Consider the following 21,906-nt stretch of genomic DNA (forward strand, 5'->3'; position numbering starts at 1 on the left):
GTCTTTTGCTGCTGCGCATGGCTACAGATAGTTTGTTGTCGCACGATCGCACGAACAGTGTTCGCGCATCACGTGTCACGGAAGATCCTTGGACGGGAAGGAGCGTTCGCGAGTCAACGTCGGAAGCAACAACCGGCAACCGCTGTCACAGGCCATAATCTAGCTTGGGCAGAGGCTGGTCTAGTTCAGCGCTGTCTCTCAGATTGAGCGCTCGCGGATAGCGCTATGAAACAATAACGCGACACTTGGCGGAGGGAAGTCCGCACGTCCCGATAGCCCAGGACTGGATGACGCGGCGTCGACGAGCCACCGGAGGTCTCAGGCATCGCCTTCCTTTGAGTCCGAGCCTCACAACCTACAAACCCCTCAACCGCCTCATGCTTCTCTTCTTTCCGGACAAACATACTCTTTATGATGTCGCCCAGTAAGCTGGGTTTTCTCGCAAGTCTGGCGCTGGCCGCCAATGCAGTGCTCATCCCGCCGTCGATGACGGCAGCCGAGCTCGGGGACGACAACGCTATGGAAACTGCTGCCATCAACTCCTTCAAGCGAACTGTTGCTGTGGATTGCCCCGGATGTGCGGTAGCCACTCTCGAGGACAAGTCCTTCAGCTGGGAAAAGGACGCGGGCAACACATTTGTGAGTCTATCATCTCCACAGCGGTGGCCCACTTGCCGCGAGTCGCCGGCGTGATGCTCAGCTTCAGCCTCAGACATGTGGACGTCATGGGAACCTCACAAATAGATGTCACTAACAAATTGTAGCTTCTTGACTTTGAAGTTGGTCCTCGTGAAGAGTCTCTCGAGATAGATGGTGTTCAACTATACCCGCCCACATTTTCTATCGCTTCGCAGCCATTCTATGTCACACAGGTCGATCCCAAGGCTGAGAATGACCTGCGCCTTCGCGTTACTGGATACACCTTCCACTTCAACACAGCTGAGACTGTGTCCGAGGCGGGGGTCGAGCTGCTCCCCATGACGTTCCAAATCACATCGATTGAATCAACTCCTATGAACCCACCATCCATCACGATCAACCTTCTCAAGGACTCGAGCGGCCGACTCATGATCGCCTCGTTCGAAGCTAAGAAGAGCATCGAGGCGACTCCAGCCGAGCAGCAGAAGGAATGTGAGCACATGCCGCTCATCTGCAAGTGGAAGGGCATTATGGCCGACCGCATCGAGAACCTGAAGCACATGGGCAAGGGTCGACCGGGCTGTCACAACCGCCCTCACGGCATGTCGCGCCCCCACGGGCACCACAACCCTATGGCCGGGGAGGGTAAATCGCCCCACAGGTTCCGCCCCGATGGCCACCACCACCGCCCGCACATGCAGCACAATGGCCACCACCATCACGACCACCACCACCGCATGCACCGATTCCTCCGCCGCGCTTTCTTCACCATCCTCGTCCCCATCTTCATCGGTATCTTCGCTGGCACACTCACCTACCTCGTCGGTATGGCGCTCGGCTGCCTCATCGCTATCGTGGTCGCCAAGTTCCGCGGTCAGAGCTACCAGCCGATCGCGTTGGAGGAGGATGTTGAGGAGGCTGCTGCAGAGGAGAGCTGCGAGAAGCAGGAGTACGCTGAGCTGCCTGCGTACGAGGCTCCGCCGGTGTACCAGGATGCGCCCAAGGAGGTCGATGAGTCGAAGTAAAGTAAGACCGCGTGTGCTTTCCTGTAGTCACGTGAGTGGCCCGGGAACAGACTCGAGACTCGATGAGACACTTCTGCCAGTCTGACGGTCTGATACGATGGTTCTTTGTAGGCCTTATAGTTGATGGTATTATGAATTTCATTTGTATCTCACAAGAGTATTCCACGTGTTTAGTCTAGAGAATCTTTGCAGCTCGAACATCGGGCGCCCTGTCACCGAGCACCAAAGGTCATAGCCTGAGACCCAGCTTGACCAAGGGCTTCTGCCGGTCGCGCCTGCCAGATGGCCAGAAATATCTCGCTCTTGAGAAGTGAAATCTGCCGCATCGATAACAAGCTGTTCCAGCGCTACTCGACTTGATGCCTACAGCGTACTGCATTGGAGCTGTAAGCTCATCTAGGCAAACAACCGAGTGACGTGATGTCTGGGATGAGTCACATGTCGCAGCTGTCAGGGTGGGCGTCGTTGCCACTGAGTGCGGTGTGGATGAAAGGAGAATAGCACGACCAGTCCTAGATAATACCCATACGTCGTAACTGAACCTTCTCTCCAAAACGAGACATGCTTCAGAAGACCTGACAGAGACGATCGAATGTGCGCCTGTGGTGCGCTACGTGACTATGTGAATGCGTCGTGTTGTGATCCAGGGCACGACGCGTGCATGCGGCGGTACGCGTATAGAATGCAAGCATCGACACCATGGCCTTCACAACGACGCCGGAGATCCTGTATACAGCTTCAGACGACTCGTAGACACTTGCTGAACATTATTAAGGCAGTTCCAGGTGATCTTAAACAGATTTCCACAGCAGTCGCCGAAGTCGTGTTCGTGGTGTCGCGGTGTGATTTGGTGTTGCAACTGGCCCGTGCCCCTAGCGCCAGAGTTGATTTCAAGGCGGCTGTTCCTGCAAAACGAGCGCTGGTAGAATTGTGCGCTTTCCGGGCGATTGATTTTGGCAGTCGCGCTCAGCGTGATGTTCTCAAAGAGCGCGCCCGAGCTTGGCACCTGGTTGATCTGAGGCAGCCGCCCACCCGCCGCGCGCTACTTAAATAGACGTCCGCCCACTTTGCTCAGCCCTTTCTTCTGCTTCCTGCACTCCACGTATTGTTCCTCGCGCATCTTCCAAGCGCATCAGCAGTCACGACCAGACTTCATCCAACTTTATCAACTAACCTTCTAGCAATATGACTGGACGTAAGTACATCCTCGTTTACCCACTCTCGTCGTCGTCGTGCAGTGCATCGCTGTTGTTGCTGTCGCCGTCGCCGCCGCCACTGCAGCGTCGCGTTGGTGTTGAGCCTCAACGCGCCAGCCCCACCGCAGCAACGCGCACCCTCAGGCCGCGACAACAGCGCTGCACTGCACCACTAGTCCACCACGACACCTTCCTATCATCGCGATACAGCATGCTAACGCTCCTCAGGCGGCAAGGGCGGCAAGGGTCTCGGCAAGGGCGGAGCCAAGCGTCACCGCAAGATTTTGCGTGACAACATCCAGGGTATCACCAAGCCCGCTATCCGTCGTCTCGCGCGTCGTGGTGGTGTCAAGCGTATTTCTGCCAGTAAGCTGCCCTTACCTTCGCGTTGCCCTCAAGCCCAACTAACAATGCTGCAGTGATCTACGAAGAGACCCGTGGTGTCCTGAAGACCTTCCTTGAGAGCGTCATTCGCGATGCCGTCACCTACACCGAGCACGCCAAGCGCAAGACCGTCACCTCCCTCGACGTTGTCTACGCACTCAAGCGCCAGGGCCGTACCCTCTACGGTTTCGGTGGTTAAGCGTCTTTCCTTCTTGACACGACGCGTGCTGCGCCTTCACCTTCGCTGAGGTCGTTGGCGATTCACACGGTCACAGCACATTGCTCATGGATATGATCTGGTCACGGCTATCGGTCTTCGGCGTTCTTTAGGATTTGGGTACTTCAATGGCGAGGCTTCGGTCTCAAGCAGCTGGCTATAGTCAATGCAATATATATCATCACAACTCGCAGTTCGCCTTGACTTTTGCTCACTTGACGGCTCACTTTGCATGCAATCATGCGTTACCGGTCTCATCCTGGCTCTATTTTCCATCGCTTCTGCCAGGATACCAGCTTGCGACTGCGTCCAGTACAGCTTCACTTTCAGCTGTTACCCCAAACAGCCCTCCTTCCACCTTGAATGCTTCCAGACTCCACTTCTTCAACTCGTCGTTGATGCTCTCGACACCATCTGCTACGACTAGCACATCATAACCTCGATCGCTTGCCTCTCTCACCGTGGTACTCACACATGCATCCGCCGTGACTCCACAGACAACAAGGTTCCTTACCCCCTTCGCCCTCAACACAGCTTCGAGCTCAGTATTTGCAAACGCCCCTCGTCCCGGCTTGTCGATAACGACCTCGTCTCGCAAAGGCGCAAGTTCGGGAATGATATCGTGTCCCTTCTCCCCACGGATCAAGAACCGTCCCAACGGTCCCGGCGCACCAATCTGTGCGCCTGATACCCTAGAGCGGTGAAGCTCACGAGACGACACAGTCGCAAGAGACGCCTCGTGGCCCTCGCGCGTGTGGATCACCGGGAAGGAGGCGCGGCGGAAGGCGGTCAGAAGGTGCGAGATAGTGGGAATCAGGGGTGTGAATCGGTTTCCTGTAGAGGGGGAGAGGGTTGCGAGATAGCCTGAGGAGGAGAGGAAGTCGTGTTGCATGTCGATTATCAAGAGCGCTGTTGTTGTGGGGGAGAGCGTGGAGTCGTGCGGCCAGGCGTAAGGCGTGGATGAGGGGATTTGCGTTGTCTGCGGCATTGTGATGTGTAGCAGGGGATGGTGCTGGGACAATGTCGAGTGTGGGCAAATGGTACAAATTCGGGCTGGCAACTGATACCAGAAGATGCTACTTGCCGTGAAAATAGTGACTATCTACCGCGGTATACTCAATCAGTTCTCTGGTTCGCATGTGTACAGTAAGCAGTTGTAAGGAAATTGGAGATAGACTAGCTCGCTTGACCCCAGACATGTGTATGCACAACGTGTGCGATATTTACTACAATAGTACTAGACCACGATACTCGGATCTCGCGCAGCACACAGTGAAATAATACCGTTTGTCATGTTGTCTGCTGTTCGGATGGTGCCGCGAACTCAGCTCCAGCTGGGGGTGTTTGGTGGGGCAAGTGCAACGGCCCGCTGAACGGACCCCTTCTCTCTCCCCATCTCCGCCTCGCGCAGCACAACCATCACCTCGTACAAAGCAAAACCCACCAGTCCACCAAGCATTTCACCATGATCTCAAATCCCGATCGCAGGAATGCTCCGATCCAAGATTGGACGGCAACATGCAGCCCATGCAGCACCCCAGCGCCGGGAATTATCCCCCGACGACCGGGGTACCGCGCCACTGCCTAACTACCGAGTACCTGCCCTATCTAAGCCAATCAAGATGCTGCAACGCAGGTTGATAAGAAGTGCTACAAACGCGGATAAGCCAGCGTGGACACAGGCGCAGACGGCTGTTATCAATGTGTAGTGACGCACTGGAGACGCCTGTGCATGACCGTTGCGATGACAGCGGGAAGATAGAGCGACGCTGGGAGTATGTATATTGCGTGAATTGCAAGTCAATCGCTCGCGCAGAGCTGTTTGTACGGTTGCTAGAGCCGATAGTTTCGCTTTTGCAAGTCACTCAATTGCCATGTCTACGACGCCGACTTCGGACCCAGAGAAGAAGGTGGATGTCATCGATGAAGATGATGCTGTGCTTGCGCAGTTGGGTTACACCCAGGGTATGTGGACTGTGGGTTGTTTGATTGCTGGTGCTGACCCTTATGCAGAGCTGAAGCGCAGCTTTGGGCTTGTGGGCATGGTTGGGTTCTCGTTCAGTATCGTCACGTCCTGGACGGCGCTGAGTGGTGTGCTTATCATTGGTGTCGAGACCGGTGGGCCGCCTGTCATGATCTGGGGCTGGCTGGCGGTATGCATCTTCACGCTGGCGGTCGCATACTCAATGGCCGAGATGTGTAGTGCGTAAGTGTACATGTCCTTGATGGCACTGCTTACACTAACATGGTTCTCAGGTACCCCCTTGCCGGTGGCCAGTACAGCTGGGTGGCGATCCTTGCCCCAACGAGCTGGGCACGAGGCTTCAGCTACATCTGCGGATGGTTTATGCTCATTGGTGTTCTTGCCATGGGAGCGACCAACAATTTCATCGCAACGAACTTCGTCTTGGGCACAGCGCAGCTCAACTATGGGTTCACGATTGAGCGCTGGCATACCGTTTTGTGTGCCTACTTGGTCACGTTCATCGCCATGCTCTCGAACATTTACTTCCCGCACATCCTGAACAAGCTGTCCAAAGCTATCCTTGCTTGGAATATGTTGTCCTTCGTGGTATGCTTGGCGACTATTCTCGCCACCAATGACCACAAGCAGTCTCCTTCGTTTGTCTTCAGTGACTTTCAGAACTTCACGGGCTGGACGCCGCCATATGCTGTTGTCCTTGGCCTTCTCCAAAGTGAGTTCCAGTTGAGCTGATGTGAGGAAGACTTCACTGACAACCAACAGGCGCTTATGGCATGTGCTGCTATGACGCTCCAGCACACATGACGGAAGAGATCAAGAACGCTCGTAAACAAGCACCCCGTGCAATCGTGATGGCCGTCTACATGGGCTTCATTACCGGCTTCATCTGGCTCATCGCTTTGAGCTTCTGTATCGGCGACCTCGACGCTACTGCAACCACTGCAACAGGCGTGCCTGTCATCGAAATTATGTTCAACTCCACTGGCAGCGTTGCAGGTGCCTCGGCTCTGTCGTCGATGATCTCTGTTATCTGCTTGGTAGCTTCAAACTCGCTCATGGCTGAGGGCTCGCGATCCGTGTACGCCTTCGCGCGCGACCAGGGCCTGCCGTTCTCAGACCTGCTGAGCAAAGTCTCGTCCCGCAGTGTCCCGGTGTACGCCGTGCTCCTGACGGGCACAGTCCAGATCGCCTTCAACTCAATCTACTTTGGCACTGTCACCGGCTTCAACACCATCGTTGCCGTCGCCACCCAGGGTTTCTGTAAGCAGCATTCTCGTACTCTCACATCCACACACCCAGCTAACCCAACCAGACCTTTCCTACGCCATGCCGCTGCTCGCCCGCATCATCGCGCACTTCTCAGGCAAGAAGACCAGACTCGAAGGCCCGTACTCGCTCGGACGCTACGGTATTGTGCTGAACATTATCGGCTTCATTTTTTTGGCTTTCATGTGCATCATTTCGAATTTCCCGAGCGCGACGCCTGTCGACAGCGAGAACATGAACTATACTTCGGCGGCGACGGGGTTGATTATGCTGCTGAGTGCGATGTTCTGGATCTTCACGGGGAGGAAGAAGTTTACGGGGCCGGAGAGTGGACACTTACTGGATGTGGTGACATAAAGTGTTCTAGTTTGCCTTGAGGGCAAGTCAAGCTGCAATGCTGGTGTAATTGCTTCAATCGATTTCCTTGTTGAAGTAAGATGCCTCCGAATGAGAAGAAGTTCAGACTACAAAGTCTCCGTGTCTTCTTGCAAAACTCACCACCGTTTCTGACAAAGGCATTGTTCGAGCAATCACAAGTGCCAACAACGAGAAAGGCTACTGTGATTGGTGGAATATCCTCGCGCTAACTCCAAACGAACCCCTCGGTATGAACACGAGTATTGTAAGTCTATATAAATATTACATAGATACCTCGACGTATGGCAAAGGCCCGATTGAACACCATCTACAACATGGCGCCAACATTCCAAAACCCCATCATCCGGGGCTTCAACCCCGATCCCACAGCCTGCGTGGTCCCACCATCTACCCCGGGCGGAAAACCAACATACTACCTAAGCACATCGACCTTCGAATACTTCCCCGGCTGCGCCATCTACCGCTCCACCGATATCATAAATTGGGCACTGATCGGTCACGCCCTTACCCGGCCCTCGCAACTCAACCTGCGCACCGTCGAACCCGGCGCCGGCAGCTGGGCCTCGACGCTGCGCTACCGCCACGCCGAAAAGCGCTGGTACCTCTTCAACGGCGTGTACCACCGCTACCGCCCCACCAGCGACGAGCGCATCTTCCCGCGCGGCTTCTACGTCTGGACCGACGACATCGATACAGACGGCTCCTGGAGCGACCCTGTGTACTTCGACAACCCCGGGTTCGATCAGGACGTCTTCTGGGACGACGACGGGAAGACTTATCTCTCGACCACGGTGCGGATTGCGGACCGGGATCCGGCGAGTGCGCTGAAGGACTTCGCGATTCATGTGTCCGAGGTGGATTTGCCGACGGGGCGGACGCTGACGCCGCCTGTGTGTGTTCGACAGAGTCAGTATGGGGTTGCGGAGGGCAGCCATATCATGAAGAAAGACGGGTTCTATTACTTGTTTGTTGCTGAGGGGGGAACGGAGGCAGGGCATCAGGAGTGGGTGTTCAGAAGCGAGAAGGGTGTCTTTGGGCCGTGGGAGAGCCAGGGGAAGCCGTTGTGGTATAATGGGCCTGAGGAGGAAGTGCAAAGAACAGGGCATGCGGATGTTTTTGAGGACGAGAAGGGGCGGTGGTGGGGTGTCTTCTTGGGCGTGAGGCCCGTCAAGAGCCAAGGGGGGTATCTCGAACCACAATTGGGTGAGTTGTCCTAACGAATGTTCGTTCGGAGGCTGACATATGACAGGCCGTGAGACATTTCTGGTCAAAGTGGAATGGATCGATGGTTGGCCAGTGTTCAACGATGGGAAGAACATCGAGTTTGAAACCGAAGGCCGCGAGGAGGTAGCTCAAGTCGTGACGCGGTCAAGACCGGAAGGCATCCGCTGGCAAGCCGCACTTGAATCCAACACCAGCACTCTCGAGCTTGGGTGGTACCAGAAGAATACTCCACTTAAACCTTTCCACTCATTCACGGAACGTCCAGGCTACCTACGTCTCCATGGCGGTTGTTATGACCTTTCGTCTCCGGAAGCACCATCCCTCCTGCTGCGGAAACAGGAGAGTTACCACGATGTTTTCTCTGCGACACTCGAATTTCACCCTAGCCGGAAAGGGTATGAAGCAGGCATCACCGTGTGGTGGAGTATGTACTCCTACGCTTCAATTGGCATCACGCCCGTGAATCAGGATGATAAGCTTGTGCCTACCGTTGTCTGCAAGAAGCCCACAGGCGCTGTCGGGGAGTTGACCACCACATATCCAGCAATTGCTAGTGCCTCCACGTTTGACGCACTAGCACCTGTGCAGTTGTCAGCGCGCGCTACCCCTACCACGTACACCATGACTCTCGTCCAAGGCTCCTCCGAGTGGAGCTTTACATTCGATGTCAAGGATCTCTGCATCATGCCTCCAGTAGGTGGTGCTTTCACAGGAGCAATGTTCGGTATCTACTCGTTTGGAGCTTGGGAGCCTGTCCTTGATCCAGCGGATTTCAAAGACATCACCATCCGAGAACAAGAGCGGTGATCCGGCAAGTGACTTTGTATAGCTTGACGAGAATGCAATTTCTAAAAGCGATCATCAGTGCGAGCCATGTAGACAAGACGCTTACTTTGACTAACAGTTTGCGACTGGCAAGAAGAGCGGTGTTATCAAAGTGCACCTTCTCGCGTAGCCTCTCGGATGTTACTTCCTGAAATGCACATCATTCTCTGGCACTCTTCGCGTCTCCATTAGATGATGCATAGTGTTGACACATCTGGTAATGCGCTTGTCCTGATGCAAGCACAAGGTGAGAGAAAGAGCCTGCCGCGAAATGACCAACAGCGACTCTGATTGCTAATGCCCCAACAGAGGCGACCTCCTTCCTCAAGCTCCTCCGTGAAGGTGGAGTCTCAATGAAAAAGCGTAATAGGCTTGTCAGTTTCGGGAAGCCGAGCTTATCATGCGGCCAGATCGCTCCAGCACAACACAGCATTGCCACGAAAGAGAAGGCAGCCCAGTGTTAACGAAGCACAACTGCTGATAGACATGCACCATTACAGTCATGAACCTCACCAACACACCTTCTCGCACTGTGGGCAGACATGCACCCGCCCAGTGAAGAGCGAATCAAAGCAGATGTGTTCCACCACACCTCTTCGATCGCGAAAGACAAACCGAACAGACTTGTGTTACCGCATCTGTCGAGATGTCCACGCTCAAGAGTAGACCAAGCAGTATACCCTTTGCGGACTGGAACGCCAAAGAGATGATGTGTCATAAGCCACGAGCCTTTCGGTCGGTCTGTATAGACAAGGCGGGAGGTGGAGTTTCGACCACGGAAGCTGGACTCGAACCAGCACCTTCTTGCGATGGCTTCGCAAGGAGGACGCCAGGCTGCTGCTTTGGAGACAACAAACCCGTTCCATGGCCGACCACGTTCCTGACACACACTCTCGGACAAGCAGAGCCCAAGACCTGCGACGCGTCAGTGAATCTGTCTGGAGACTTGATGGTGAGGGTACTTACCTGACTCTACCGCGCATGAAGAACATGGTCCAGTTGAACGTATAGTCAGCAGGCGACAGGATGAACGCCTGGTCTCCGCCCGAGGTCACTTCCGGAGAAGAGCCTAAGGTTCGCTGACGGCAGCAGACAAAAGTCTGGAATCGACCTATCCTCAGGGCTGCAGCAACTCGATGGCAGCTGCCCAACAAGTTCTGCACGTCAGCAGAAGGATATTCTCGCAACTGCTGAACCGAAACAACGGGATATACGCGCCATTGTCTGAGAGTCAACAGCTCAACTCCAGGGTCGCAACTCCCGGGAGCACTCCGAGAGCGCCAGGAAAGAAGAACGTGAGTGCTTCGAACCTACCAACGAAGGGAAATACGCGCCTTGACGCCGGAACCCACGCACTGGTAACGCCTCGCGGTAGCTACCATGCGTTGAGTTGAGCTGATGGGTCGATTGAAGAACAGGAGCTGGGGCGTGGGTAGCGCTGTTTATATACTTGCGCCTCCGCGCTAGCGTGCGCGCTATGATTGGGTCGCAAGGTACTGATTGTCGGGAGTGAAAGCGAGCAATTGGGGCTGATCAGGTGCTGCCTACCTCCTTCACTTCACCGTTTGGCTGCCTGTATGATCTCAGGGTTCCACGGCTCTGAGTCAGTCTCGAACTATTGCCCAATTGGTCCAATTGGGCCTTCACTTCACTCACTGTCTTCTGCGCCAATATCGTCTAGACATCCATTACTCTCCCCCACCAGCAACGAAAACCAGAACACTACTTCCGCAATCGACTTATTACACCAACCACGAAGATGACTCGAGGCGAAACACTAGGCGATATGGTCTCTCCTCCCGATGTTGTTGAGGCAGAGCTCCCTACAATCTCCGGCACTTTGAATGCCAGCACGGCGCTCACGGTTGAAAAGCCTTCGCTGCAAGATCAAGTTACCTTCTTCGAAGACATCTTGGGGTTCACCTTCGAGATGTTGCGTATCTCTGACGTGACGGTCAAGCAGCAAGGCGACTCAACGACTGCTACGGTAGTGGTCCAGATACGCGCCACGCAAGCTGGTAAGTGATTCATTATCTGAAGTGAGAAAACGATTGACGATCTATGCGCAGGGCAAGAGCCGTCCATCTATGTCCAAGAACGACTGAGCACCATCGCCGTCATCCCAGCCGCTTCTACCGCAAGGGCTACAAAGGCTCCAGAGCCCGGTACCGCTGTGCGCCGCTCCTCTGCACACGACCCAGCTGCGTCCAACATTCCAGCAACGTCCACTACTCCTAAACTACCGAGTATCCCGAAGGCAGGCGACTTGTTCATTGAGAAACAGCAATCAGATCCTGTGTTCGCCGCAAAACGGTATATACTCTTAGTACTTGTTCAAACACGTTTACTGACTCCAAGTACAGCACATCTGGCACCGGCAACGGCCCATCACGAAAGGTCAAGCGGCCCCGCGGCGCTTCCGGGCCTCAAAAAGATACGCCCGCTCCACCTAGTTCCGATCGTGATCTATCAGCTCCCACCATTTCGGATCAAAAGGCCACATCATCAACCGCTGTTCGCTGTAAGAAACCTCTCTACGCTACAGAGTGTCCTTTCGAAATGAATGGGAAGTGCAACCGCGCAGCGTGCAATCTCCTGCATGAAGACCAACAGGAGTACTTTTTTGGACCACAGTACAAGATCGACGAGTACCCTTGGAAAAAGGAGAGGCCGCAGATCGTCAGCGACTTCCAGACAGATCTCCCGAAGTACAAGATCAAGCAGTCAGACTGGGACAAGCAAGGGCGCAAGCGCACGAAGTGAGCACGATTTGCACCTACCTTGCACATCATGATGTTGCTCCAGAGGTTGGAAACGGTCATTTTCTCGAGTCATGCACCGCTAAAAGCGTCACGACGTTCTGTTTGTGCTCTTCTTTGTATAAGCTTACCCGCTCTGTTCATTGGGCAAGTGGATCAAGCGTACCGTACTCCGTCTTCTCTTGTAAAGATGGATCGGTGGTCAGTTTGTTTCCGTAAGCCGTGGCTCAAGAAGATACGCGTCAATGATTCGAGACCCGGTTTGTAGTATCAATGGTAATGTGAGCTTCGATCTCATTGTACACAATGTTCTGTCTTTCGTCTAAGTATGTCTGTTGAACATGTCTAGCTTGCATCGATGACCTTCAGTCCCTTTGAAATAGAGACAGGTTAGCGTCTCTTTGTAGCGATTTATAGGACACTAGATGCTGAACACTTGCATCAAGTCAGTACATTCGTCAACGAGCATATCAGCACGCACACATCAATGACAGGCTAGCCTTAAAGCGTACTCGAAAGCAGTCTCGTGATGACATTTTATGTATTTCGTACGGTCATATCGATGATCTCGCCTGCACTACAGAGTACACCTTGGTATCATCCACAACATCAACGCCTACATTCACCCAACGCCTCAGCCGATATTTAGTTCAACCCAACCGAAATCGCGGCCAAGGCCCAGTCCATGAACCCGGCGTTCGTGTCCAGAATGTTCTGGTTGAACTCACTCGCCGTCGGGTAGAAGTTGGTGCTGTACCCAAACTCCATAGTGTACCCGTACACCTTGTTGACACCCGGCTTGGCCCAGAAGCGACTGAATGCGTAATCATCACTGGCTCCCGAGGTTGCGTAGAGACCAACGGCAGGAATGGCGACGTATGAACGACCACCAACAGCCTTCATGGCAGCAACGGTCTTTGCGGCAACGTTCTTGATGTTGGTGTTGTCGGTTGCGGGGATGTACTCTTTGTATGCACTGTCGCCGGTTACACCACGCTTGCCGTCGTAGGCAGTGTTGAGGAAGTTCATAGTTGAAGTGGTGGTTTGGACATCATCGTCGCCCCACGAGTAGAGGATGTCGCCGGCAGCGGAGTGGATATCCATGAACCATCGGATCTAAGACTACATTAGCGATCGTTGTGAACCCACGAGGGGAGAGAAATACCTTGGGGAACGAATCGTAGATCGAGACGTGGTTCTTTGTTTCGGATTCCGACGCAGCAGCAGTGCCGTAAAATGTCTCTGAACTAGGTGAAGTAGAAGCAGGCGATGTACTAGCAGAGAAGTACTTGCGGAAGTTCCATAGGAAATCGAAATTGCGGTTGATGTCAACACCAATTGAAGATCCACTGGATCCGGACTTGGTGTTCCTGTTCTTGCGCCAGAGCGAACCACTGGACTGGTCGTATGCGACACCGTCTGGGTTCACAAGAGGGAAGAAGACGATACCCGCAGCAAGGACACTCTTCACTTGGGCATTGGTGTACGTCTTCTTGCCATATGTGAGGCCAGTGCCTGCTTTGTTGGCGGCAAGTAGATCGGAGATCCAGTAGATGAGCTGATCAGGACCACCTCGCTCGCGAGCGTGTACACCAGCACTGAGGTAGAGACGGTATGCTGACTTGTCTGTTCCAGCACCAACAAATCCGGCGTATGAAGTAGCGCCGTTGAAAGTCTTGTACGGGAGTGTGACCGAGCCAACTCCATAGTTCTTGACCAAGGCATTGAACGCAGAGTTTACTTCGTTAACGTTCATGATGCTGGAAATTGTGGCGCCACTTGCTTGAGTTCCAAGACCGACGGGAGATACTGTGCCAGCCTTGAAGCGGTCACCAGAACCAATGGGGGCAGAAGCCTGCCTCTTGACCATCTGGCGGTGGATAGTGATTTCACTGTCCGTCTCGTACTCTTTTGTCAGATGCGCAATTTGATCCTCTGTCAGTAGGGCATGAAGAGTGAAGTGAGCACCATCCTCTGAAGGATGAGCGATAGGTCTGCAGCCAAAGTCGTAGGTGTCGTTGCGAACGATGTCCTGAAAGTGATCTGGTGTGGGTGCCCTGAGATGAACGGGCAGAAGGTTGCCCAGAGCCAGCGTGCTCTGCAGAACGAGAGCTGCACCAAGAGCGTACTTCATGTTGACTGTTTAAATTAAGACGAAGGGATGTGATAGAACCAACGAAGACTAAGAATGAATGTCGGACTTGCCTCGCCTTATATACATGGGACCAAAGCCTCATCGTTGGTGTATTGTTTGATTTGGGTCATCTTCCCTTCTGAGCCCATCGGAGCAAAGGTACGGGCGTCGAGGCTGCGGACACCCACAATATCTTGCTATGGACGCCCACAGCCTATTACAGAAGCACTAATGAGAAGCGAGAGGTGGCGCCTTGGTAAGGAACACCAAACCTTTGCCAGGTCCATTCGTCACCTTCTGCTCCTGGGGCTAGTCAGGGTCTGCTGGGTTTAATTCTTGGGGTCAGGGTCAGTTAGGATATAGGTAAGGGTTAACAGATCAGAGTTGAGGAATATATCGAGATCTGGCTGTGATGCACGAGTTTCAAGTCAGTGCAGCAAAGGTGTAGGCGTGAAGAAAGACCTAGTCTACTGTCTAGTCTAGTTTCGGCTATGGGTGTCCGCGGGAATCGGTTGTGGGCGTCCGCAGTCTCGACGAGGTGTGGGTTGTTTCCTCCTTCCTACCTGCCGAAAGTCCCTTGTTCGCCGCTCCTTAATGCGAGTCGGTGCTACCGTATGGCCAATGAGAGCCTCCAAGCATAGTACTGCCGCCACGCTAGTTGTGCATACCTTCCCAATGCGGGCAACCCCGGAGCGGGCGCTTGTAGCGATCATGAAATCTTCCTTACCGGCGTCGAGAGGTGCACGGATCGCCATGCTTAATCGTCCTTATCGCTCCTTGGGACCTTCCTTGACCTGCCTTGTTCTTGCTTCGGTGGCATTAGGTGCAGGAACTTATATGAGGTGCGAATGCGGCTGCAACGCGTAAGGCAGGAGCGAAGAGTTTGTGGTTGTGACTTGGACATGTGCGGTTCATGTGAGGAAGGTGCGTGATGCCTACTAGGTTGCGACAATGAAAGAAGGACTGCCCACGTCATCCTCCTCCGGGTTGCGACGCGAGGAGGCGGACCGGTCCGGATGTATTCAAAGATGCAACCTAGCCAAGCAAACATGAATGGCTGTGGTTGAAGAAGCAAGTACAGAGTAAGAGAGGCAGTGGATCTGCAAAAAGCGATTGGGTGGAGGAACCTAGGGGTAACTGAGCACGTTAAGGTATCACCGGGAAAAGCCGTCCCTGTTTCGTTTTTCACAGTCAACATACCGCTGACCCTCAGGTCTCTACTCAAGGTACCGGCATCGAAACTGTAGCCACCGTGCACAAATTGTCATTTCTGTTTCTCGACATCCGGAACAGACAGACTGCCGCGGCTCAGCTGAAAGCCAGACTTTTCGGTCTCTACAGATTTGATCTTAGTCTCGCTAGCAGCTGCAGGAAACTTAACGTACATCTGCGTAACCTCAGTACCAACAGCCTCGCTCGCGTTGATATCAGTGTTGATCTCAGCAACGATGTCTCACAGATCCTCGCATCCGCCAATCACGAGGGCGCCGGTGGCAGACTCGCCAGACAGTATCTGCAATTTGTACAAAGTATCAAGCTTATTGCAGTTCTTAAACGAGTTCTTGAACGCAGTGTATGCAAGACTGAAGCCAACTTCATAGCGAGGAGTATAATTTTCGTGGTCGAAGTATTTGCAGTCGAAGTAATCATCCTCGGAGAAGTTGATCGCAGACTCCTCATTGATTTAGTGAGGCTTGCGGTCGGACTCCTTCTCGGCAAAGGTGTGAACGAGCTTGCCGGAGGGGATCACGTCACCGTTGGTGTGACAGTAGGACTGGCCGAGAGGTCGGTGACATTCTGGCACGTGGCTCACTGGTCAAGTAGGTGGAGATAGCCGGTCTGGTTATGAAGATGGCGTTTAAATCATTGTCCGCAATAATCTGCTGAATGTTTCGAAGTAGGCAACATACTATCCGAGACCCGCTTGGGTGTGATTCACATCCTGACGATAGGGACGGCTATCGAGGAGAAGCGGCCCAATATATGGGCTTTAAGCATTACGTTCGAAGAAGCAATACGTCTTTTTCTTCGTCCTGGAGCGGCTTCACCGCTGCTCATTTAATGAATGTACTGCTTCTTTTCGAGACCGAGCCAATTCTTGGGGGCTTTCAAACCAAGTTTCTTCCTGCGAGTTTACCGCATCGGCACAAATCACCAATGCATGCCGTACACAGGCTCGTTGGAAGTCGCAGAGGGTTACCAGTTGCAGCCCGACGCAATGACGGCGAAGGCCCTGGGTCCCCTGATTGTACTGAATACCTCCTTACCTGGATAGGAAATTCTACTCTATCTGTAGCCTCAACGGAGGATATGGTTCGCTGATTTGACGGAGCAAATGGCTTGTGGTCGGCAAACGGAACCCCTGTGGAAAAGCTGAGGCGCAGGACAGCGGTGTGAATGTGTTGAGTACGCGAGCAGGACATTATTGTGTGAGCATGATGTAGGCATGATGGTGGCGAGATGGAGCTACGGTTTTGGCGAATATGGACGAACTCAAGGAAGGGTGCACTCGATCGCTGACGGAGTTTAGATGAAAGTATACTAGCGCGGAATCGCGTCAACGACGCGACGCGTCTTCCGACTAATGGAAGTGCCAGCCGCGGCAACGGTTTCACCACTCACGACTTCACACTCTTTGAACGCCCATCTATCTCGTCAAAGCGGTAGGGAACAGCAACATAATGGCGTCCAGACCGGAAATGCGAGAGGACGACGAGTCTGGTTTCTGCAAGTTCTTCCGCAACCTCCCAGACAAGAACGACGACACCGTCCGGATATTCGACCGAGGCGACTATTACAGTGCTCATGGCGAGGATGCGAAGTTCATCGCAAATAGCGTACGTTTGGAGCTTTCCCTCGCACTGTTTCATGTACTGACAATAATTCAAGGTCTACCGAACCACAGCTGTGCTACGCAAGTTAGGACGAGAGCCGGGCCTTGAATCCGTTACCATGACCACGATGGTCTTTCGCAATTTTCTCCGAGACGCGCTTTTTCGATTGAGCAAACGCATTGAGATCTGGCAGTCAACAGGGAAACGAATGGACTGGAAGGTGGCGAAGCAGGCGTCACCGGGCAATCTCCAGGACCTCGAAGACGAGCTGGGTGGCCACGTCGAGAACTCGCCGATCATACTTGCGGTCAAGGTGTCTGCCAAAGCCTCAGAAGCCCGTAACGTCGGGGTATGCTTTGCTGATGCCAGCGTTCGCGAGCTCGGTGTGACAGAATTTCTCGACAACGACCTCTATTCGAACTTTGAATCACTCCTCATTCAACTCGGTGTCAAGGAGTGTTTGATCCAAGCGGATGGAAATAAGAAGGATGTAGAGCTCAACAAGCTGCGGACGATAGCCGACAATTGCGGATGTGCTGTGGCAGAACGAGGTGCGGCCGACTTTGGCACCAAAGACATCGAGCAGGATCTACCGCGGCTGCTGAAGGATGAGGCCGCCGCAGGGACACTGCCACAGACCGATCTCAAATTGGCGATGGGTGCGGCAGCCTGTCTGATCAAGTACCTTGGCGTCATGTCTGACTCGTCCAACCTTGGCCAATACCAGCTCTATCAGCACGATCTCACACAGTACATGAAGCTTGACGCCGCAGCCTTGAAGGCGCTCAACTTGATGCCTGGTCCTAGGGATGGAGCGAAGAACATGAGTCTGTACGGCTTACTCAACCACTGCAAAACCCCAACTGGAAGCCGGCTGCTCTCGCAGTGGCTGAAGCAACCTCTGATGGATCTTGTTGAGATTGAGCGGCGGCAGCAGCTTGTTGAGGCGTTTGTAAACGACACTGAACTGCGACAGACGATGCAGGAAGAGCATTTGCGGTCGATACCCGATTTGTATCGTCTTGCAAAGAAGTTCCAACGCAAGGCCGCAAATTTGGAAGACGTGGTCCGCGCTTATCAAGTTGTCATTCGGTTGCCCGGATTTCTGGAGTCACTCGACGCCGTCATGGACGAGCAGTACAAAGACGCTCTTGATGCCGAGTATACCTCAAAACTGCGACAGTATTCGACCGCGTTCGTGGGCCTCCAGGATATGGTTGAGACGACGGTTGATCTCGATGCGCTTGACAACCACGAATTCATCATCAAACCCGAGTTCGACGAAGCACTGCGCGTGATCCGTAAGCGCCTTGATAGACTCAAGCGCGAGATGGAGTCGGAGCACATGAAGGCTGGCGATGATCTGAACCAGGATACTGAGAAGAAGCTGTTCCTGGAGAATCACAAAGTTCACGGATGGTGCTTTAGATTGACGAGAAACGAAGCGGGTTGCATCCGACAGAAGAAGCAATATCAAGAGATCTCGACACAGAAGAATGGCGTCTACTTCACGACGCCATCCCTGCTGGAAAAACGTCGAGAGTTCGATCAGCTCTCCGAAAACTACAACCGAACGCAGTCCGGACTCGTCAACGAGGTTGTAGCAGTAGCATCCTCGTACGTCCCTGTTGTTGAGAAGTTGGCAGCTGTGCTCGCGCATCTCGATGTTATAATTGCCTTTGCACATGTTTCGGTACACGCACCCACATCGTACACGCGGCCAACCATGCATCCCCGGGGTACGGGCAACACTGTGCTTAAAGAAGCCCGTCACCCTTGTCTGGAAATGCAGGACGACATCTCATTCATTACCAACGATGTCAGTTTATTGCGCAACGAGAGCGAGTTTCTGATCATCACGGGTCCCAACATGGGCGGCAAATCGACGTATATTCGACAGATCGGCGTGATCGCACTTATGGCACAGATAGGATGCTTCGTCCCAGCAGCAGAAGCAGAGCTCACCATCTTCGACTGCATCCTTGCCAGAGTGGGTGCAAGTGATAGTCAGATCAAGGGCGTCTCGACGTTCATGGCGGAAATGTTGGAGACTGCCAACATCCTGAAGTCTGCGACGAAAGAGTCCTTGATTATTATCGATGAACTCGGTCGCGGTACAAGTACGTACGATGGATTTGGTCTCGCTTGGGCCATTTCTGAATACATCGTCAAAGAGATCGGCGCGTTTGCGCTGTTTGCAACGCATTTCCACGAGCTTACTGCGCTTGCCGATACCTACCCACAAGTCGAGAATCTGCATGTCGTAGCACACATCTCCGAAGGCACCACGGAGACAGAAAGTGGTGTTCAAAAGAAGCGAGAAGTCACTCTGCTGTACAAAGTCGAGCCCGGCTTCTCAGACCAGTCGTTCGGAATCCACGTTGCCGAGCTAGTCCGCTTTCCGCAGAAGGTCATCAACATGGCCAAGCGGAAGGCAGACGAGCTGGAAGATTTTGCAGGAAAGCACGAGGAAGGGTTTGTACAGGCGAGCAAAGAGGACGTTGAAGAGGGAAGCAAGCTGCTCAAGGAGATGCTGGCTAAGTGGAAGGAGGAGGTTGAGAGTCAAGGCCTGACCAAGAAGCAGCAAGTCGAGCGCATGCGTGAGCTGGTCAAGGAGAACCAGGCACTGCAGGCCAATGGTTTCTTCAAGGGCATCCAGGCATTGTAGGATTCAAGGGCTGATTCCTCAGCATGGCGTTTGGATGTATTGTCCCACAGTCTAAGTGGCTTCTCACCAGGGCGTTTTCAGAGTGACCAGCATAGCGTTAGCGATATACCAAATTCAAATGATTCCACATCAGCCTCTGCTCGTTTGGTCGATGCTCAGGGCGTCGTGTCAGCGGCCAATGACGCGGTGTGGCACAGCCCGGCGCCAACCCCGCCATGTCCGCATCCCACCTCCCATGCTCCAAGAGCTATCTCCCACGCCAAACGTGATAGCCTTCCGTACCATTTCGTTCGTCTTTCCTTCACATACTCGCGAATATGGCACCCTCTCAGTCTCTGGTCGTGAGTAAACAGGGCAGCACGGTCAACGGACCGAGTTAATGTAGGGCAGAACAAGCTCAAGGTGCAGCTCAAGCTGTCGATTTCGCGGCTTCGCATGGTGCAGCAAAAGGACTCGGCGAAAGCAAAACAGCAAAGACGCGAGATGGCGCAGCTCATCGAGGTACGTATGGCCTCGCGCATCACTTGCGCTCCGCTCTACGTGACTAGGCACCTGTAGCTAAAGACAACACAGATCGGCAAGGTCCAATCCGCGCGGATACGCGTCGAGAACATCATCCGCAGCGACATCACCACTGAACTCCACGAAATCCTCGAGCTCTACTGTGAGCTGCTCCTCGCGCGCTCCCAGCTCCTCGACCAGACAACCCCCTCGCACTCGTCTACACCGATCCCGCTTGACCCCGCTCTCGAAGAGGCAGTGCGAAGCATAATATATGCGGCGCCGCGCACGGAGATCAAGGAGCTGCATCAAGTCCGAGCGTTCCTTGTGGAGAAGTTCGGGAAGGAGGTAGCAGTTGCGGCGATGGAGGGCGAGGGCGTAGCAGAGCGTGTCGCAAAGAAGCTAGAGGCCAAGACACCGAGCGAAGAGCTGGTAGACGCATACCTAGGCGAGATTGCACGGTTCTATGGCGTTCCGTTTGGTGCGCCTAAGACGTCGTCCGACGACGACGAGCCCAGTGGTGGTGTGGCAGAAGAAGCAGACACAGAGGTCTCGCTGACCGCAGATGGGAAGAAGGACAGTGAGAGGGAAGAGCTGGTCAAGGCAACCCCACCCAGAACAGTAGGACCGCAGAGCCCGCTGAGAGTCGTACCGCCGAGCCCAAGTACGGACAACGTTGCGCCGAGGTTGAAGCTGCCTGGCGCGGCGGCAGCAAAGGTACAGAAGGCGGCTGAGAAGAAGCCAGCAGCGAGCGACAACGGTCCTGGAGGGAAAATACCAGATGTAGACGAGCTATCGAGGCGGTTCGCTGAGCTGAAGCGGTGAGCCGCGGTTACAAAGGTTTGAATTGGTATTAGGGTAATACTGCGATAAGCGCCTCTTTACACTACTATACATCTACATGATGCTTAATGCAAGCAATAAGCTACATGCTTTCGCCACAACTCAACGACAGCTTCGTAAAGCGTTACGAGTAACGCGAGTATGTGGCTGCTGTGGCTGTGTAGTGGGGCAATCGCACGTGGAGAAGGCAACGTCATGCCCCGCGCCTGCTTCTAGACCTCTCACTACAACACAGCCTCAGCAAGACGCGTACAAAACAAGGACGCCTGCGCGATCGGGAATACTCCAAGAATCTATCCCTACGCTTCTACCCATCCACAAGCAAAAACCCGCGACATGGCCTCCAATACAAACCCGTGGCAGGACGAGCACAGCTCCACGCCCGGCAGCGGCGGCTACCAAAGCCCACCACCCGCACAGGCTCATGGCGTCTCAAACCACAACCCATACTCGGCATACCAAGACCAAACATCGCACAACCAATACACCCCCCCAGACTACCCTCCACCAGGCAACAGCTTCGGACAAGGGCAATCCGGCTTCCAAGGCTCCAACCACAATGACGCAGACCCATGGGCACAACACCAATCACCTGACTTCAACCCCGACGCCCAGCGCTCGCCATCCAACCCGTCCAACCCGTCCCACAACTACGAGTTCCGCGTGCCCCCCCTCAACTCCGAAACGCAGAACTACCAGGGCCTGAACGACAACAACTACGAAGTCCCGCCCGGCCTGCCCCCACGGCGCACCGAGACCGATCTCGCGCTGCCCCAGGGCCAGGACCGCAGCCACCAGATCGAGGTCATGCAGAGCTACGAAGCGCGGGGACGCAAGGACGAGCACGATCAGAATGTGGAGATCTTGCAGCGCGAGTTTCCGAAGCTCGATGGGTCGCTGATCGCGGCGATTTACGGGGATAGTCAGAGTCTTAGTGCGACGAGAGAGATGCTGGGGGAGCTGGATAGGGAGTAGCCTTGGAGTGGGATTGCAGGGTGTGGGAACGCCCCAGGCGTGTATATAGTTTGA

General features: G+C 54.0%; 11 protein-coding genes across 11 annotated transcripts; 9 read left to right on the forward strand and 2 right to left on the reverse strand.

Annotated features, from left to right (window-relative positions):
- Nucleotides 1–94: 94 nt before the first annotated feature.
- Nucleotides 95–1,889, forward strand: C7974DRAFT_18676 (uncharacterized protein). The gene is made up of 2 exons (XM_046136498.1): nucleotides 95–639; nucleotides 765–1,889. The coding sequence occupies exons 1-2, from the start codon at nucleotides 412–414 to the stop codon at nucleotides 1,662–1,664; spliced, it is 1,128 nt and encodes a 375-aa protein (XP_046003083.1). The 5' UTR covers nucleotides 95–411; the 3' UTR covers nucleotides 1,665–1,889.
- Nucleotides 1,890–3,087: 1,198 nt separating this feature from the next.
- On the forward strand, nucleotides 3,088–3,443 carry C7974DRAFT_300839 (histone-fold-containing protein; the record flags this gene model as incomplete). Its single annotated transcript, XM_046137816.1, has 2 exons — nucleotides 3,088–3,226; nucleotides 3,280–3,443. Coding segments are annotated over 2 exons (303 nt in total), but the record flags the coding sequence as incomplete, so codon positions are not given.
- Nucleotides 3,444–3,674: 231 nt separating this feature from the next.
- C7974DRAFT_18701 (isochorismatase family protein) lies at nucleotides 3,675–4,543 on the reverse strand. Its single transcript, XM_046136506.1, has one exon. It carries the CDS (start codon nucleotides 4,447–4,449, stop codon nucleotides 3,727–3,729), a length of 723 nt encoding a protein of 240 aa, XP_046003085.1. The 5' UTR covers nucleotides 4,450–4,543; the 3' UTR covers nucleotides 3,675–3,726.
- Nucleotides 4,544–5,192: 649 nt separating this feature from the next.
- C7974DRAFT_18720 (GABA permease) lies at nucleotides 5,193–7,193 on the forward strand. The gene is made up of 5 exons (XM_046136508.1): nucleotides 5,193–5,426; nucleotides 5,475–5,667; nucleotides 5,718–6,157; nucleotides 6,208–6,705; nucleotides 6,758–7,193. The coding sequence occupies exons 1-5, from the start codon at nucleotides 5,336–5,338 to the stop codon at nucleotides 7,066–7,068; spliced, it is 1,533 nt and encodes a 510-aa protein (XP_046003086.1). The 5' UTR covers nucleotides 5,193–5,335; the 3' UTR covers nucleotides 7,069–7,193.
- Nucleotides 7,194–7,403: 210 nt separating this feature from the next.
- C7974DRAFT_430199 (beta-xylosidase) lies at nucleotides 7,404–9,120 on the forward strand (the record flags this gene model as incomplete). Its single annotated transcript, XM_046144681.1, has 2 exons — nucleotides 7,404–8,292; nucleotides 8,339–9,120. The coding sequence occupies 2 exons, from the start codon at nucleotides 7,404–7,406 to the stop codon at nucleotides 9,118–9,120; spliced, it is 1,671 nt and encodes a 556-aa protein (XP_046003087.1).
- Nucleotides 9,121–10,897: 1,777 nt separating this feature from the next.
- C7974DRAFT_371476 (uncharacterized protein) lies at nucleotides 10,898–11,901 on the forward strand (the record flags this gene model as incomplete). Its single annotated transcript, XM_046140019.1, has 3 exons — nucleotides 10,898–11,156; nucleotides 11,208–11,451; nucleotides 11,502–11,901. 3 exons carry the CDS (start codon nucleotides 10,898–10,900, stop codon nucleotides 11,899–11,901), a joined length of 903 nt encoding a protein of 300 aa, XP_046003088.1.
- Nucleotides 11,902–12,386: 485 nt separating this feature from the next.
- C7974DRAFT_18746 (uncharacterized protein) lies at nucleotides 12,387–14,409 on the reverse strand. Its single transcript, XM_046136509.1, has 2 exons — nucleotides 13,063–14,409; nucleotides 12,387–13,013 (listed from the first exon to the last, which is right to left on the reverse strand). The coding sequence occupies exons 1-2, from the start codon at nucleotides 14,029–14,031 to the stop codon at nucleotides 12,543–12,545; spliced, it is 1,440 nt and encodes a 479-aa protein (XP_046003089.1). The 5' UTR covers nucleotides 14,032–14,409; the 3' UTR covers nucleotides 12,387–12,542.
- Nucleotides 14,410–14,933: 524 nt separating this feature from the next.
- On the forward strand, nucleotides 14,934–15,865 carry C7974DRAFT_371478 (uncharacterized protein; the record flags this gene model as incomplete). Its single annotated transcript, XM_046140020.1, has 2 exons — nucleotides 14,934–14,955; nucleotides 15,183–15,865. 2 exons carry the CDS (start codon nucleotides 14,934–14,936, stop codon nucleotides 15,863–15,865), a joined length of 705 nt encoding a protein of 234 aa, XP_046003090.1.
- Nucleotides 15,866–16,634: 769 nt separating this feature from the next.
- On the forward strand, nucleotides 16,635–19,666 carry C7974DRAFT_349152 (muts domain V-domain-containing protein). The gene is made up of 2 exons (XM_046139426.1): nucleotides 16,635–16,868; nucleotides 16,921–19,666. Exons 1-2 carry the CDS (start codon nucleotides 16,713–16,715, stop codon nucleotides 19,531–19,533), a joined length of 2,769 nt encoding a protein of 922 aa, XP_046003091.1. The 5' UTR covers nucleotides 16,635–16,712; the 3' UTR covers nucleotides 19,534–19,666.
- A 43-nt stretch (nucleotides 19,667–19,709) lies between these two features.
- C7974DRAFT_18754 (increased sodium tolerance protein-like protein 1) lies at nucleotides 19,710–21,036 on the forward strand. The gene is made up of 3 exons (XM_046136510.1): nucleotides 19,710–19,874; nucleotides 19,924–20,034; nucleotides 20,107–21,036. Exons 1-3 carry the CDS (start codon nucleotides 19,851–19,853, stop codon nucleotides 20,857–20,859), a joined length of 888 nt encoding a protein of 295 aa, XP_046003092.1. The 5' UTR covers nucleotides 19,710–19,850; the 3' UTR covers nucleotides 20,860–21,036.
- A 177-nt stretch (nucleotides 21,037–21,213) lies between these two features.
- C7974DRAFT_371480 (uncharacterized protein) lies at nucleotides 21,214–21,852 on the forward strand (the record flags this gene model as incomplete). The annotated part of the gene is made up of 1 exon (XM_046140021.1): nucleotides 21,214–21,852. The coding sequence occupies one exon, from the start codon at nucleotides 21,214–21,216 to the stop codon at nucleotides 21,850–21,852; it is 639 nt and encodes a 212-aa protein (XP_046003093.1).
- Between the last annotated feature and the right edge of the window lie 54 nt (nucleotides 21,853–21,906).

Source organism: Boeremia exigua (assembly GCF_020726555.1).
Source record: "Boeremia exigua strain MPI-SDFR-AT-0100 chromosome Unknown C7974scaffold_1, whole genome shotgun sequence".
Lineage (NCBI taxonomy): Eukaryota > Fungi > Ascomycota > Dothideomycetes > Pleosporales > Didymellaceae > Boeremia > Boeremia exigua.

Bases quoted from the DNA above. Each gene is read 5' to 3' on its own strand.
- C7974DRAFT_18754 (XM_046136510.1), top strand. From the start codon at position 19,851: ATGGCACCCTCTCAGTCTCTGGTC. The intron at 19,875-19,923 runs GTGAGTAAACAG...AATGTAGGGCAG, and splicing joins CACCCTCTCAGTCTCTGGTC to AACAAGCTCAAGGTGCAGCT. The intron at 20,035-20,106 runs GTACGTATGGCC...AAGACAACACAG, and splicing joins AGATGGCGCAGCTCATCGAG to ATCGGCAAGGTCCAATCCGC.
- C7974DRAFT_349152 (XM_046139426.1), top strand. From the start codon at position 16,713: ATGGCGTCCAGACCGGAAATGCGAGAGGACGACGAGTCTGGTTTCTGC. The intron at 16,869-16,920 runs GTACGTTTGGAG...CAATAATTCAAG, and splicing joins CGAAGTTCATCGCAAATAGC to GTCTACCGAACCACAGCTGT.
- C7974DRAFT_18676 (XM_046136498.1), top strand. From the start codon at position 412: ATGATGTCGCCCAGTAAGCTGGGTTTTCTCGCAAGTCTGGCGCTGGCC. The intron at 640-764 runs GTGAGTCTATCA...AACAAATTGTAG, and splicing joins AGGACGCGGGCAACACATTT to CTTCTTGACTTTGAAGTTGG.
- C7974DRAFT_18720 (XM_046136508.1), top strand. From the start codon at position 5,336: ATGTCTACGACGCCGACTTCGGACCCAGAGAAGAAGGTGGATGTCATC. The intron at 5,668-5,717 runs GTAAGTGTACAT...CATGGTTCTCAG, and splicing joins ATGGCCGAGATGTGTAGTGC to GTACCCCCTTGCCGGTGGCC. The intron at 6,158-6,207 runs GTGAGTTCCAGT...GACAACCAACAG, and splicing joins TGTCCTTGGCCTTCTCCAAA to GCGCTTATGGCATGTGCTGC.
- C7974DRAFT_18701 (XM_046136506.1), bottom strand. From the start codon at position 4,449: ATGCCGCAGACAACGCAAATCCCCTCATCCACGCCTTACGCCTGGCCG.
- C7974DRAFT_18746 (XM_046136509.1), bottom strand. From the start codon at position 14,031: ATGAAGTACGCTCTTGGTGCAGCTCTCGTTCTGCAGAGCACGCTGGCT. The intron at 13,014-13,062 runs GTATTTCTCTCC...ATGTAGTCTTAG, and splicing joins TCTACGATTCGTTCCCCAAG to ATCCGATGGTTCATGGATAT.